The following is a 12,552-nucleotide window of genomic DNA, read 5'->3' on the forward strand; positions in this document are numbered from 1 at the left end:
TTGTTTGTGAGTAGCCCCAATGTAGACCACTTGTTACAAATGACAAAACGAGACTGAGGCTCAACATCTAGTGGCAGTTAGCGCAAAACTGTCTGGCTGGCGGTAAAACGTTCACCGTACGGTTGAGCTTCAAAAGTAAGAACGGGGTGAGCCGTCTGCAGTGTGACCGTGGGGGGCCCCATGCTGCAGCCCATGTCCGTCGTTACTAAAAACAGACAAACCGGAACGTAACACATCGGATGCGATGCCGCCATCGCCACCCCAACGCCCACCCCCCCCCCCCCCCCCCCCCCTTCATAGGACCCGGCTGATGATAACATGTCTATTTCCTACCCTCCATTGTATGCTCTCGCCATCGGAAGGGCTTTTGAAGTCATGTACCAAACAGGATGGAATGACCCGCCGCGTCATAACAAGACAACGAATGAGAGGACAGCCCCCCCCCCACACACACACACACACACACACACACACACACACACACACACACACACACACACACACACACACACACACACACACACACACACACACACACACACACACACACACACACACACACACACACGGCCATCGCTAGTGCACTTTAGGGCTCCATCGTTGCCAGGCCATACAGCCACCGTCTACGCAAATCAGAGTACGCACATACAATGACTTGGTATTTCCCGCATTCTTGTGGAGGTGTACTTCCTCCAAGACTGAGCTACTAATTTAATGGTTGGGGGGGGGGCAGACGTCTGACCAGCGGACATAGTCAAAGGAAAACAGGATACAGCTGGAGCACATTGGCCCGGCCAACACAGACTTAGAAGAACACTCTGATCCCCAGAGGCTGTCCGGAGGTACTCCTGGTTGATGGTGGTGGTTAATGTTGTTGAGGATGGTGGTGGAGGGGTGGTGGTGGTGGTAGGGGTAAGGAACCAACACATTTGGTATGTAGGCATCTGCTGTCAAATATGAAGATCTCAACAGGGTACAATCTAGTGGTGTGTGCCGTAGCTATGAGGTCACCAAGAAAAAAAAGTGTGTACTATGTGTGTGTGCCCTGGGTCAAAAACCTGCCCTCTTTGTCCGTGCAAAGAAACATATTTGGAAACTAGTGGTGCTTGATATCCTCTAGCTCCACAACTCACCTGGACACATTCTGACTAGGAAAACTCAACACGATGATATTCGAAAACTCAGTCGCATCTGTTCCTAGTCTCTGAAGAACGCGATTCATGAACAGAGAAAAGGTGTGAGTGTGAACTTACTGTTGCGTGTGGTGTTGTCCCAATCCCGAGCCTCCACAATCAGAGTGTAAGTCCGCTGGTGAAAGGGAGGGAGGGAAAGAAAATGTATGAGTTAGTTGTACGTTTTTAAATAAAGACCATCAAATCAGATAGCTCCGTCTTACAGAATTACGTTTCATTAAATGAAGGTCAATTCCAAAAAATACCGTTCACTTCCAAGATCGAATAACACATGATATTCTAACCAACAAGCCCGATCTGCAGAGGCTAAGCAATAATCAGGTGGTGGTAGACCTGACTAAGGCAGATCATCAGGAGAAGAACGGTCGCTAAAAGCCATTGAAAATAAATGCATGAAAACAAGTGCTTGTGCTTATGTGGCTGCCTGCTTGGGATCCACATTGGCAGGTGTGGATGTCAGCTTGCCCGGTATTAAAGTGCTATTCAGGTGAGACGTGTTCAAGATGTTTATATACACCATGATGCAACCCCAGTCCCAGATACACTCTGGCATAGAACAAGACGTACACACGTAGATGGAGCAGTGTGGATTCCAAAGCCACTACTGCCTCTCGTATTCTACCTGGACGCTGGTGCCAAGATGGGAGCTCCAGTTACAAGCTGCAGTGAAACCAAATGCTGCAAGCGAGTGGATTTTGGAGGGGGGGGAGGGGGGTGAGGGGAAGGAGAAGGACTAATATCGATCTGGGCTCAGACTAGGAACAACGACTGCCCTGAAGAGCAGAACAAGGCATTCAGGATGCTAGTTCTGACAAACGCAAGATATGTGATCTCTTGCATACTTCTTGGCGATTTCGATTTTCATAGTGTTGATGAACAGAAAAGAGTCTTTTGCTGATTCTAAGACACGAAGGCGGACATTTTGTTGTCATCGCAGGGGGCTGTTCCACCCGACTGAAATAGACAATCAATCCCTCCAATCAATTACACTAATCAAAACTTGTATCTACTATGAAACCCAGTTGGCATAGTATGTGTATACATATACTGACCAGCTTTTATATAACAATATCAGAGTTAAAAAATAACCATTGAGAAAGACCTGTTACTCTACAGGCAAAAGCAACAGACAGTGGTGGTTCAGAAAATGTAATGGGATTATTCTGCTTGCCAACAGACAGGGCTCTGCTTTTTAAGGATTGATCTGCTGGGACATACTGCGACCTGGTCCGACCATAAGACACACACAGGGTGAGAGTCACTGCATTGATGGGGCATAGGAGAAGATGGAGGGCTACTATATCTACAGTAGCGGTTCTGCATTGAATTACGCCCCGGGCGAGACCCCCTCCATGTGCGCCCCCCCCACCCCCCCTGAAGAAGTTGTTGACGGAGGGGGGGGGGATTACGGGCTGATTTTTTCTCGTGTGCTCGTGCCGCCCCCCATGTAATGCCGCCCCCCATGTAATGCCGGTTGCCCGCTTCGCCCATGCCTAAAACCGCCACTGTATATCCATCCATCCATCCATCCATCCATCCATCCATCCATCCATCCATCCAAGTGGATTGCATTTGTAATACAGCTGTGAACCAAAGTAATGCAGTTGGGTTTTAATCAATAGCCGTCATGGGATTTTATAATATTATGCATAATTTGTCACTATGGAGGTCAGGAAAATTGCTTATAACAGTGATAACCTTTTTGTTTTAGAAAATGACCTCCAAATTCTGTATTTTAGATTTGGTCATAGTATTGGCAGTCACAAAGAAATAAACATCAATTTCACAGCAAAGATTTATAGCACGTTCAGGAACCCCCCCATCTCCTGGCTACCTTTCCAGTTTTATTGCAATGATGTAACAACACTTAAGTCTCGACCATGGAGCATTGGTTTGACTGGGGGGCTTAAGCGCACACACACACACACACACACACCAAGGTTACCCTGCAGCAGAGGGGGGTAATCTAGCTGGTGTGTGTATGCTACGAGGCCCACTGCTAGGCAACCAGCTGACCTAAATAGCGCCTCATTACGTCACCAGCGTGTAAGCGGCAGTCGTGGTCGTGGGCACAGTGTGTGTGGGACTGACTTTGACCTCCGCCGCAATGTCATTCGTGTGACATTGACATTGGTTGAGGTGGCTTGCATTACAAGTAAAATAATTACAATAAAGTGCAGCGCAATGTGGCAAATTTTACAGGAGTCCCTGTTGTCTAAATAAGCAATCGCACATGATATATATATATATTTTTGGTACTACAAATATATTTGGGGAATATTAACCGAAGGACATTTCTATTCCCTTGGCACACACACACACACACACACACACACACACACACACACACACACACACACACACACACACACACACACACACACACACACACACACACACACACACACACACACACACACACACACACACACACACACCCCCTCTGGCTGATATTTGGCTGGTAACTCCTGGCTGAAGTGTTATTATTAGGTATTGGCTGTGGTTCAGGAGCAAGGCCAGCAACATCTCCGACTTGTTGTTCCCACGACAACAACAACCACCAACCCCCCCCCGCCCCCCCCACCAACAGCAACCGGCCATAAAGTCTGGTGCACCAACACTTACACTAATGCTCGATTTAGAGTCAAGTGTGCATGTGCGACTACGTGTGCGTGACTGCGAGTCATGTATGCATTTAATGCGTTGTTGATCTGTGGGAGCAGGAAATTGATGGGCTTCAGTCGGTCAGTCGGCCAGTCAGTGTGCTGGGCTGTGGGATTAAGATGGCTTGTCTGGCTGTGGGTGGGAGGTGATGAGGGGGGGGGGGGGGGGGAGGGGAGGGGTGGTGGGGGTGCTGTGGTGTTGTGGGAAGAGAGAGAAAGAGAAAGAGACAGGGGGAGAGTTACATAGGGGTGAGCAGTGGTGGGCTCGGGGTGAAAGACTGACGCCACCGTTGACAAGTGACGATGGAAAGGCGACGCTCTCCCCAACGGCCAGGCATGTGAGGGATGGATGTGTTTATTGGGGCTTGTCAAAGGACGGAGGAGGAGGAGGAGGAGGAGGGTCTGGCACCACACAGGGCAGGGCAGATGTAGCCCTCCACCAGAGAAATGGATTACACAACATGGATGTGGATCATCCCATGATATGCAGCGACAAACAATCCCATCCATCCATCCACCGACCAACCCACCCATCACCACCCCAATCCCCCCCCACTACACAGCGGTTGGCTGGCTGGCCCATGCAGTCTGATCACGTGTGTGTGTGTGTGTGTGTGTGTGTGTGTGTGTGTGTGTGTGTGTGTGTGTGTGTGTGTGTGTGTGTGTGTGTGTGTGTGTGTGTGTGTGTGTGTGTGTGTGTGTGTGTGTTAATTGCGTAAACACTTCTGCAGGAGCATCTGGGCAGAAGGACATGCGCTGACGACTGCTGCGTGGTCTGGTGCATGATGTCATTAGCCGGCGCTCCTCCAGTGCTTCTGACGCGGACACTAAACGCTACGGAGAGACGCTGAGCATGCATACTGTGGGCGGAGAAAGGCGTTCCGAGGAAATATTTGAAAATAATCCCACTATTAAAAACCAAAACACTGTTAGTGTGTGTGTGTGTGTGTGTGTGTGTGTGTGTGTGTGTGTGTGTGTGTGTGTGTGTGTGTGTGTGTGTGTGTGTGTGTGTGTGTGTGTGTGTGTGTGTGTGTGTGTGTGTGTGTGTGTGTGTGTGTACAATGCGGCTCGTCTGGTTTCCCACAAACCGCCCCACTCTGATTAGCAGGATTAAGTGACAGCTGCCCAAATGGCTAAAGCTCGCTAGATAGATGGATGGGTGGGGGGGGGGGGGGGGGGTTGACAGAGGGGAAGGGAAGAGGCTACTGAACAAAGGCACAAACCCCCCACAAACCCACTCCCAACCCCCCCCCCCCTCCTCCCTACCCCCGACGCAACCCTCCTGCCTTAATGCACAAGCAGCTAGGACGTGTTGGCATGCACACGTGTTTGTGTCCTCCCCTCCGTCCATACACCCATCTTCAGGTTACACCTGAACTCCAACTGCCCCCCCCCCACCACACTTGCTATGAGCCCTAACCCTCATGTCGCCAGTGACATAAAAGGAGTACCAGTAAAATGACTATTAATTATGAATCACAAGTCCTGCTTCTTACTCCACTGATGTTGTTTTTTTTAAATGACAGACTGCAGGTTATAGCAGCTTTGGAGGCTATTTGATGAAATAGACAAAAGGAAAAATTACACTGTGTTCAATCACCACATCCTTCCTGCAGTGGATTATGGGATTTAAGCAAATAAGTCTCAGTTCTCAGGACCCGGGGCGAGAATAGGAGCCCAAAGTAAACACACTTGGCGTCTGAAAAGTTACAGAAGAAAAGTTAAAGTCAGACACGCAGAAAAGCAACAAAACATCTACAGTTTTAAGCCGCAGGCCGCAAATGACTGGCATAAAAAAAGAATACATGAGTCAATAAACTAAACTAAAGCATGAGTTTGTTGTTTCAGCAGCAGTAGAGATCCTGTGGTCCCCCACGGCTCTGCCCAGCCACCAGACGGACACACCAGCTGGTTCAGGTGGCCAACGGTCATCTTGACACCCCAAAGAGAAGGGAGTGGTCATTCACAGCCATGACACGAGTTAAAGGACGGCTGGGATGGTCTGAGTGTGTGGGTGTGTTCCGAGACAGGACGGGACGGGGGGGGGGGGGGTAGGGTGTGGAGTCCTGGGAGAGCCACAGGTGCAGGTTCCCACGCCGGGGAGGGGGCTGCTGGGTGACTGAAGATAGTAATTTGAAATTAAAGGGCTGGGGGAGCTTAGACAACTGCAGTGGACGTGAGGGGAGGTCGGGTGGATGGGAGATCGGGGGAGGGGGGAGAGAGAAAAGGGATCTGCTCAGCGTGTGAAGAGTGGGTGAGTGACAAAAATGTCCTCAGTATACACACATTATATTATATCTTACCTATAATCTATCTCACATATTTTCTATATAAAAACAAACACATATCGTCTATCTTTCTACATCTATGAATAAAAGTATAGTGTGTGTGATACTGATAAGTCACACGATGGCATGCAAAAACGGCATCTCCATGTTTTGGGGGGGCGGCGGTGTCAGCAAGACGTCCCCTGCAGGCCGGCTGTCTCGGCGCTGAGATCCGCTGACATCTCCTGATTTATTGCCCTCCGACAGACACGAGGTCGCCTCGATCCATCCTGGGGTCAGTAATCGCTGCATGTATAATCTTCATTAATCTGGGATGTCAATCCTAGCTTTTGGTTGTGCCAGGGGCCACGTTTACGTTATGACTCCAGCAAGAGCATCTGCCTACCTAGAGACGGGAGGTATGCCAGCCCGAAGGCAGGTAGCAGTGATGGCATCTAGACTAACATATATAAGGCATTTCTTTTTGCAAATAAAAAACCACACTGAGTCAAGTATAGATGTGAAAGACTCTGGGGCAAAGTCCTGTTCTACGGTGAAAGGAGACTTTAAACTTAAATAATTTAAGTTCTTGATTCTTGCGAACAGGTTGGGTGATGCCATGGTGTCTGGCTTAGGATCCTGAGCCACCAGCCTGAGCTCATTTCCTCTTTTCTGCTGTTGATTTTCCTCAGTCTTGCTATACCTTTCAAAGAGTCGGTCAAAAGATTTTCAGCATAGAATGAATTAATTCATGTTGTATCCTTGGGGAATCAATCTCCTTCCCTCTTGTGATAAGAAATCAAGGAAAACTGCTTTAAAAACCGCATGTCTCAGCCAGTGCAGAGAAAACGCCTATGTCAGCCATCAATCAGAAAAAACATTTAGCAGGTTTCACAATGCTTATTTATACCAGGGTTCCCACAGCAGTCTATAGGCGAGGCACAGCGCCATACGCTGAATCATGATGAAAACCTTTCACAATTTGACGACAATGTGCGGGTCCGTTTAAGTCAGCAGCTATGTTCAATTTGACAGAAAAGATAGGCTACCATTAGCCTTATATATTGCGCGATATCCCAAGATAGCGAACCAATCAAATTGCACCATCCTAGGAGGTTCATGTGTAGTATATACTAAAGGCTAATATACCGTAATGAATAAAATAATCCATCAAATGAAACCATGGCCGGCCTCTGTGGACACTGAGACAACGTTCTGTCTGATTACAGGGTATTCACATCCTACAATAGAAAACACCCAACAATAATGAGAATATGGAAGCGTTTGACAGATTTCACAGGTTTGACATACAAATTAAAATACACGTGAATGATGCATTTCATCTTACAACAAATGCGCTACCAGTCAGACAACAGTAGTCATGACGTGTGAAAAAATGTAAAAATAACTTTCTAGTTGACTGTACTGTATGAGAACAATTTAGCCATTAGACCGCAACCACCAAATTTCTAAGCAATTTCTAAGCAATCTCTTCTCTTTTTTCCCAGGAATCCATCTTCCCTGTAAAACACATAGCTAAGCTCCGCCAGAGGCATGTGAAGAGACAATTAAGGAAGGAGGGATCTTTTCTTCAGGATGTTTCTTTTTCAAAACCGTACTCCTTTCTGCTCCCTTTCAAACACTGGCCTACAGCGGCCTCTCTTACCTCTTATGGTTATTATAATGCATGTTCTTTGGTTTATTTGAAACCCACAACACTGTGACTTAGAGAACAGGTTTGCCTCATTCTCTGAAGCATTTGCCTGCTCACACATTACTAAAAGTGGTTTTCAGACCAAGCCTGAACAGAGTCTGGCAAAGCAAAGCCGGGGAGATGTGACTCGAAAACTTAGCAACACCCACCAGGTAAAGACAGAACACTCTGGCCACAAGAACCTGCGTGGCTCGTCTCCGATACCACCTGACAACAGCAGCGATGTCACCCGACACTTTGTGTCGACGGAGCCCGCCTTTCCGACCCAGTGCCCTTGACCCCCGCTTGTTAACAAGCTGCCCCTGGATGTGGCTCGCTTTCAACAAGCGGGAAGGGCTAGTAAACTGCTGAATATCTTTTTTTTGTGAGACGGGCCAACACGCCTCACCAACCACCCCTCCTCATGTGCAGTGCTGAATGCAATCTTGTGTGCCTTTTGAGAGTGCTAGGGATGACGGAAGAGAACTTCAGTACCGAGGCCACGACGAGAAGTCGAGTGGGTCAGTTGCATTTTCAGCAAGTAATTGCAAAAAAGCCATTGCTAAAAGGAATGGATTTATAGATTGATTTCTGGGAAAGACATAAGATATTGAAGAATTGAAAGACAGACACATGCACCACCTCTCCCCTGATGGGTGAGCAGGGATCTGGCCACAGTCGCTCACTCGGGGAGCCGTGCCAAGAGACGCCACGCAGAACGCAAGGCACTTGGCCCACGCTCCCAATGCGACTGTGTACACACACGGCCCATTGAGCATGACGCTACTATGCCAACAGGACTTTCAATAACCATGCAGCCTCCATACAACACGGCCCTCAGCCCTGCCAGCACTAATTAAACACACACACACACACACACACACACACACACACACACACACACACACACACACACACACACACACACACACACACACACACACACACACACACACACACACACACACACACACACACACACACACACACACACACCTTTCCAAAGGAAGGGTTTCTTAATAGTTTTACAGCTGTGGGGAATTCCTGATTATAATAAAATATTGGCAATCTTGTTTAGTTGTGTTCTTTGCAAAGTTGTGAAGAAAAATATAAAAAGCATATGTCTTTCTCACACCTAGTTTACCCTTCCTTAAGTTGGAGGATTGCTGAAGCAGAAACGGTCTAGGTCTGACATGCGTATAGATGGACCACAGTTAAAGGCTCTGAGCTTCCACCTGTTTTGAATCTGAGCAGGTGAGGATTGTATTGTGCACATGAGTTTGGTGAAATGACAGACAGTGGATTTCATTTGAAGTGGAATTATGGTGAACAAACTAACAGACTTGTGATTTGTTATTCTGAACTTTTCTCATCTATGGAAGTCTACACTAACAAAGGCAAGCGCCTATTGACGGCTGGACTGACACTTGAGGAGTGACACTTGAGGAGCTTCTTATCATTTAAACGGAGGCTGTGGGCCAGTGATTAGCATCGTTATACTCTGAAACCATTACATTGTCCGGCCTACACAACACACACATCTACATTAGGGAAGCTTTGCAAACACCATGAGCCACGGCTGTCCTTCCTGGAGCTCTATGAGCCGACCCTGTCTCCATTAATAAGTAACGAGAAACAGACTTTGAAATATCACCGTCCGTGCATATTTGGCAGCGGCCCTTTTTCCACTCCATCTGCGATGTAGGTGTAGCGCAACCGGGTGTAGCAGGGCCAGCGACACCAGAGTCAGGGTCTCAGGTGTCACGTCATTTAAGCACCACAAGAGACCATTAAGGGGAGTGTCTTCCAGGCACCCGATGCACAAGTGCACACACACGATGTCACATGTGCCCCGTGCTCGCATACAAAAACAAAAGGCTCTTAAATGTATTACGCCGCTTTCCAGTGGAGAACAAGACGGTGGACGCTGGTTAAAAGTCATGCCAGGCAAGGGGATTCAACAACTCTGCACCGTAGTTTTAAAATGTAAACCGTTATAAAATAATATCTCTCACACACACACACACACACACACACACACACACACACACACACACACACACACACACACACACACACACACACACACACACACACACACACACACACACACACACACACACACACACACACACACACACACTTTGGGCTTTGAATGGGCAGCTGGCCACATCAAGTCAATACTACAATGCAATGCATCTTAGTTGGCACGCAACGGAAACAACATAGACGTTGCCAAGAGTCAGATCTTTAATGGAGTGCATTGGTACGCAGGTCTATCTGGCACTACCCCCCGCAGTGCAGGATACTTCACGTTTGTTTTGCACGTCGTCGGGTCAGGGCGAGGGTAGTTTATGAGGTGATACGAGGTATCAGCATTGCAGAATCGCCCAAGATACACTCTGATTCTGTTCAGGGTGTGAATGAACATTTAAATAATTACATTTAAAACCATTACATTCACACCATACAAGGATTTTTACTTACGTAGGACCATGCTAGGATTTGAGCAAAGCCACTTTATGCACGAATGGAAGAAACCGACATCTGTCAACTATACAGGCTTTCAATCAACCATGCCACAACATATCGTCATCGTATATCATATCGTCAACGACAAGTAAGAATATGTTAAAAAATGTAGGTTAAGAACAATCTCAACATCTATACCCTTTTATCTCTCAACACTTTAGACGCTGCAACCCCCCACAACTAGGCCTTCACCACCAATTAGTGGTTCGTTGCCCCATACATCATATCTATATCCCAATAGTGTCAGTGTGTGGTAATTTTCCAGTCTTTGTTTGTTTGACACAGAATATGAAATGTATCTACTCACAGAGCATTTCCCTGAGGTTCAATGCAATATTTAAAAACTGCCATTTATGTGAGAGCATCAAGGAGTCTGTAATGGCTACACCTTCACCTGTTAAAGAGAATGGCCGCTATCTCCCATCCAATTCTTGCACATTATCCATGTCTCCCACCGACGTTTTGCTCTCTCCACACTTGTCATACTGTCCAAACCACTCCACTACGACTCTCTGCAGTGTATGGATAATGAGTTAAGTGCAGAAAAGTGGCCAATTCACAAGGGACTCAATTATATCATAAAATCCCTGTACTAACTAAAGTAGTGCAACGTTCTCTTTAGAAAAGGTGGCAGACTGGCCTCAGGTTCTGACCACTTTACTTTCATTAATTGACGCTAACACCTTTTATGTGTCAATATTGCAATATGACATATGGCATGCCCATCTATGGCCATAACCAATTACAATGTTTATCCCTTGCTCACCAATGATTAACTGCAAATTCAAGAGTTAAAATCAATAGTTACGGGTGGTTACAGAATTATAGGTAGGACTCCAATGCACGGCTGTCCACAGAACTCCCCAAGGCCCAAAAAAATAAACAAACAGAGCTCAGCGCCACGACAACGGAGGACAATTGTTTACTGGAGGTGTACCTAATCATCTCCTAGCAACGACCCTACCAACCCTACTCTCCCCTATCAGGTGATGCTAGGCATGGCGGAAACGGCAACCTTGTGTGTTTGCATCCTTCTTACAATGCACGAAGTGCATGCAGGCGAGCAAGCAATCAGGCAAAAGACGGCTCTTTGTGCTGACTATCTTTGTGAGCGACGGAGTGAAGAGATGGAGAAAAGATAAAACCTCAACACTCCCTAGCTTCACTTTCTTTAACAAATGCACACATCTCTGCTGGCTCCTTGTTATGCATCACCCCCATGTTCCAGGAAAAGACTTCCAGGATTAGAGGAGATCAATGGGGCGTGCTGTTTTGGTGGATGTCTAGAATGTATGGCGGCGGATATGCTTTATATTCCAAATATGATTGTGCTGCGCATCAGTAGTCAAGAAAAGTACTAACCAACCACCAAATCTGTGGAGGCGAGCAGGAGACGTAGTTGACATGAATAAATAACAGCTGCAGGCGGGCTCGTAAGAAACGGATGAGAGACGGAGAGGGAGGAAGGAAGATGGCAAGGAGGGATAGATCCGTCAATGTCATTAATGACCAAATGGAAGTATAATGACTCTCTCTCTCTCAAATGAAACCAAGTTAAGGAAGTATGCCTTGGCCAATCAGCCGCTGGTCTGAATAACATTTATTTTTTTATTCCAAAACTGGGCTTCCATTACCTGAGCTTAACCATCACTAAGACTTGAACAGTTTTTCACCAAGATGCAGCAGAAAGTGTGAAAATAGCTGTCAGAAAAACAACACACACACACACACACACACACACACACACACACACACACACACACACACACACACACACACACACACACACACACACACACACACACACACACACACACACACACACACACGTGTGTAACTCTGCAGATCTCTGTATCTCAAAATCCTGGCTAATGAGGGGAAACGTCTATGATCTTGGCGGCTTAAATAAAGGATTGAATTCAACATTGTAGTTATCATCAGAGGAGCGGAAGTAATAAGACGGCCTTAGGAGAAAGACTCAGAAAAGCTTTATGCTTCCAAGATGACTGCTCTCTTGATTTTCTTAATTGACACTTAGGCGAGTCTACAAGATGACTTTGATCAAGTGTGTGTGTGCGCGTGCGTGTGTGACACCAGGCCAGGACGAGACGGTCAACAGATACTACACAGCGTGCATCGCTGGTCTCTCCAGGGAGAGGGGCAACGAATGCCATGGAGCAGTCGGCCCCCCGTCCCCCCCACCT

The 12,552-nt window shown here is 47.1% G+C and overlaps 1 protein-coding gene across 1 annotated transcript in view; it reads right to left on the reverse strand.

Moving 5' to 3' along the window:
• Positions 1–12,552, reverse strand: part of LOC311363937 (protein jagged-2-like) — a 37,877-nt gene that overhangs the window by 23,010 nt on the left and 2,315 nt on the right. The window contains 1 exon segment of the mRNA XM_084483927.1: positions 1,254–1,308. Coding sequence (XP_084340053.1) covers positions 1,254–1,308 — 55 coding nt within the window.

This window comes from Micromesistius poutassou (assembly GCF_964030765.1).
Source record: "Micromesistius poutassou genome assembly, chromosome: 19".
Classification (NCBI taxonomy): domain Eukaryota; kingdom Metazoa; phylum Chordata; class Actinopteri; order Gadiformes; family Gadidae; genus Micromesistius; species Micromesistius poutassou.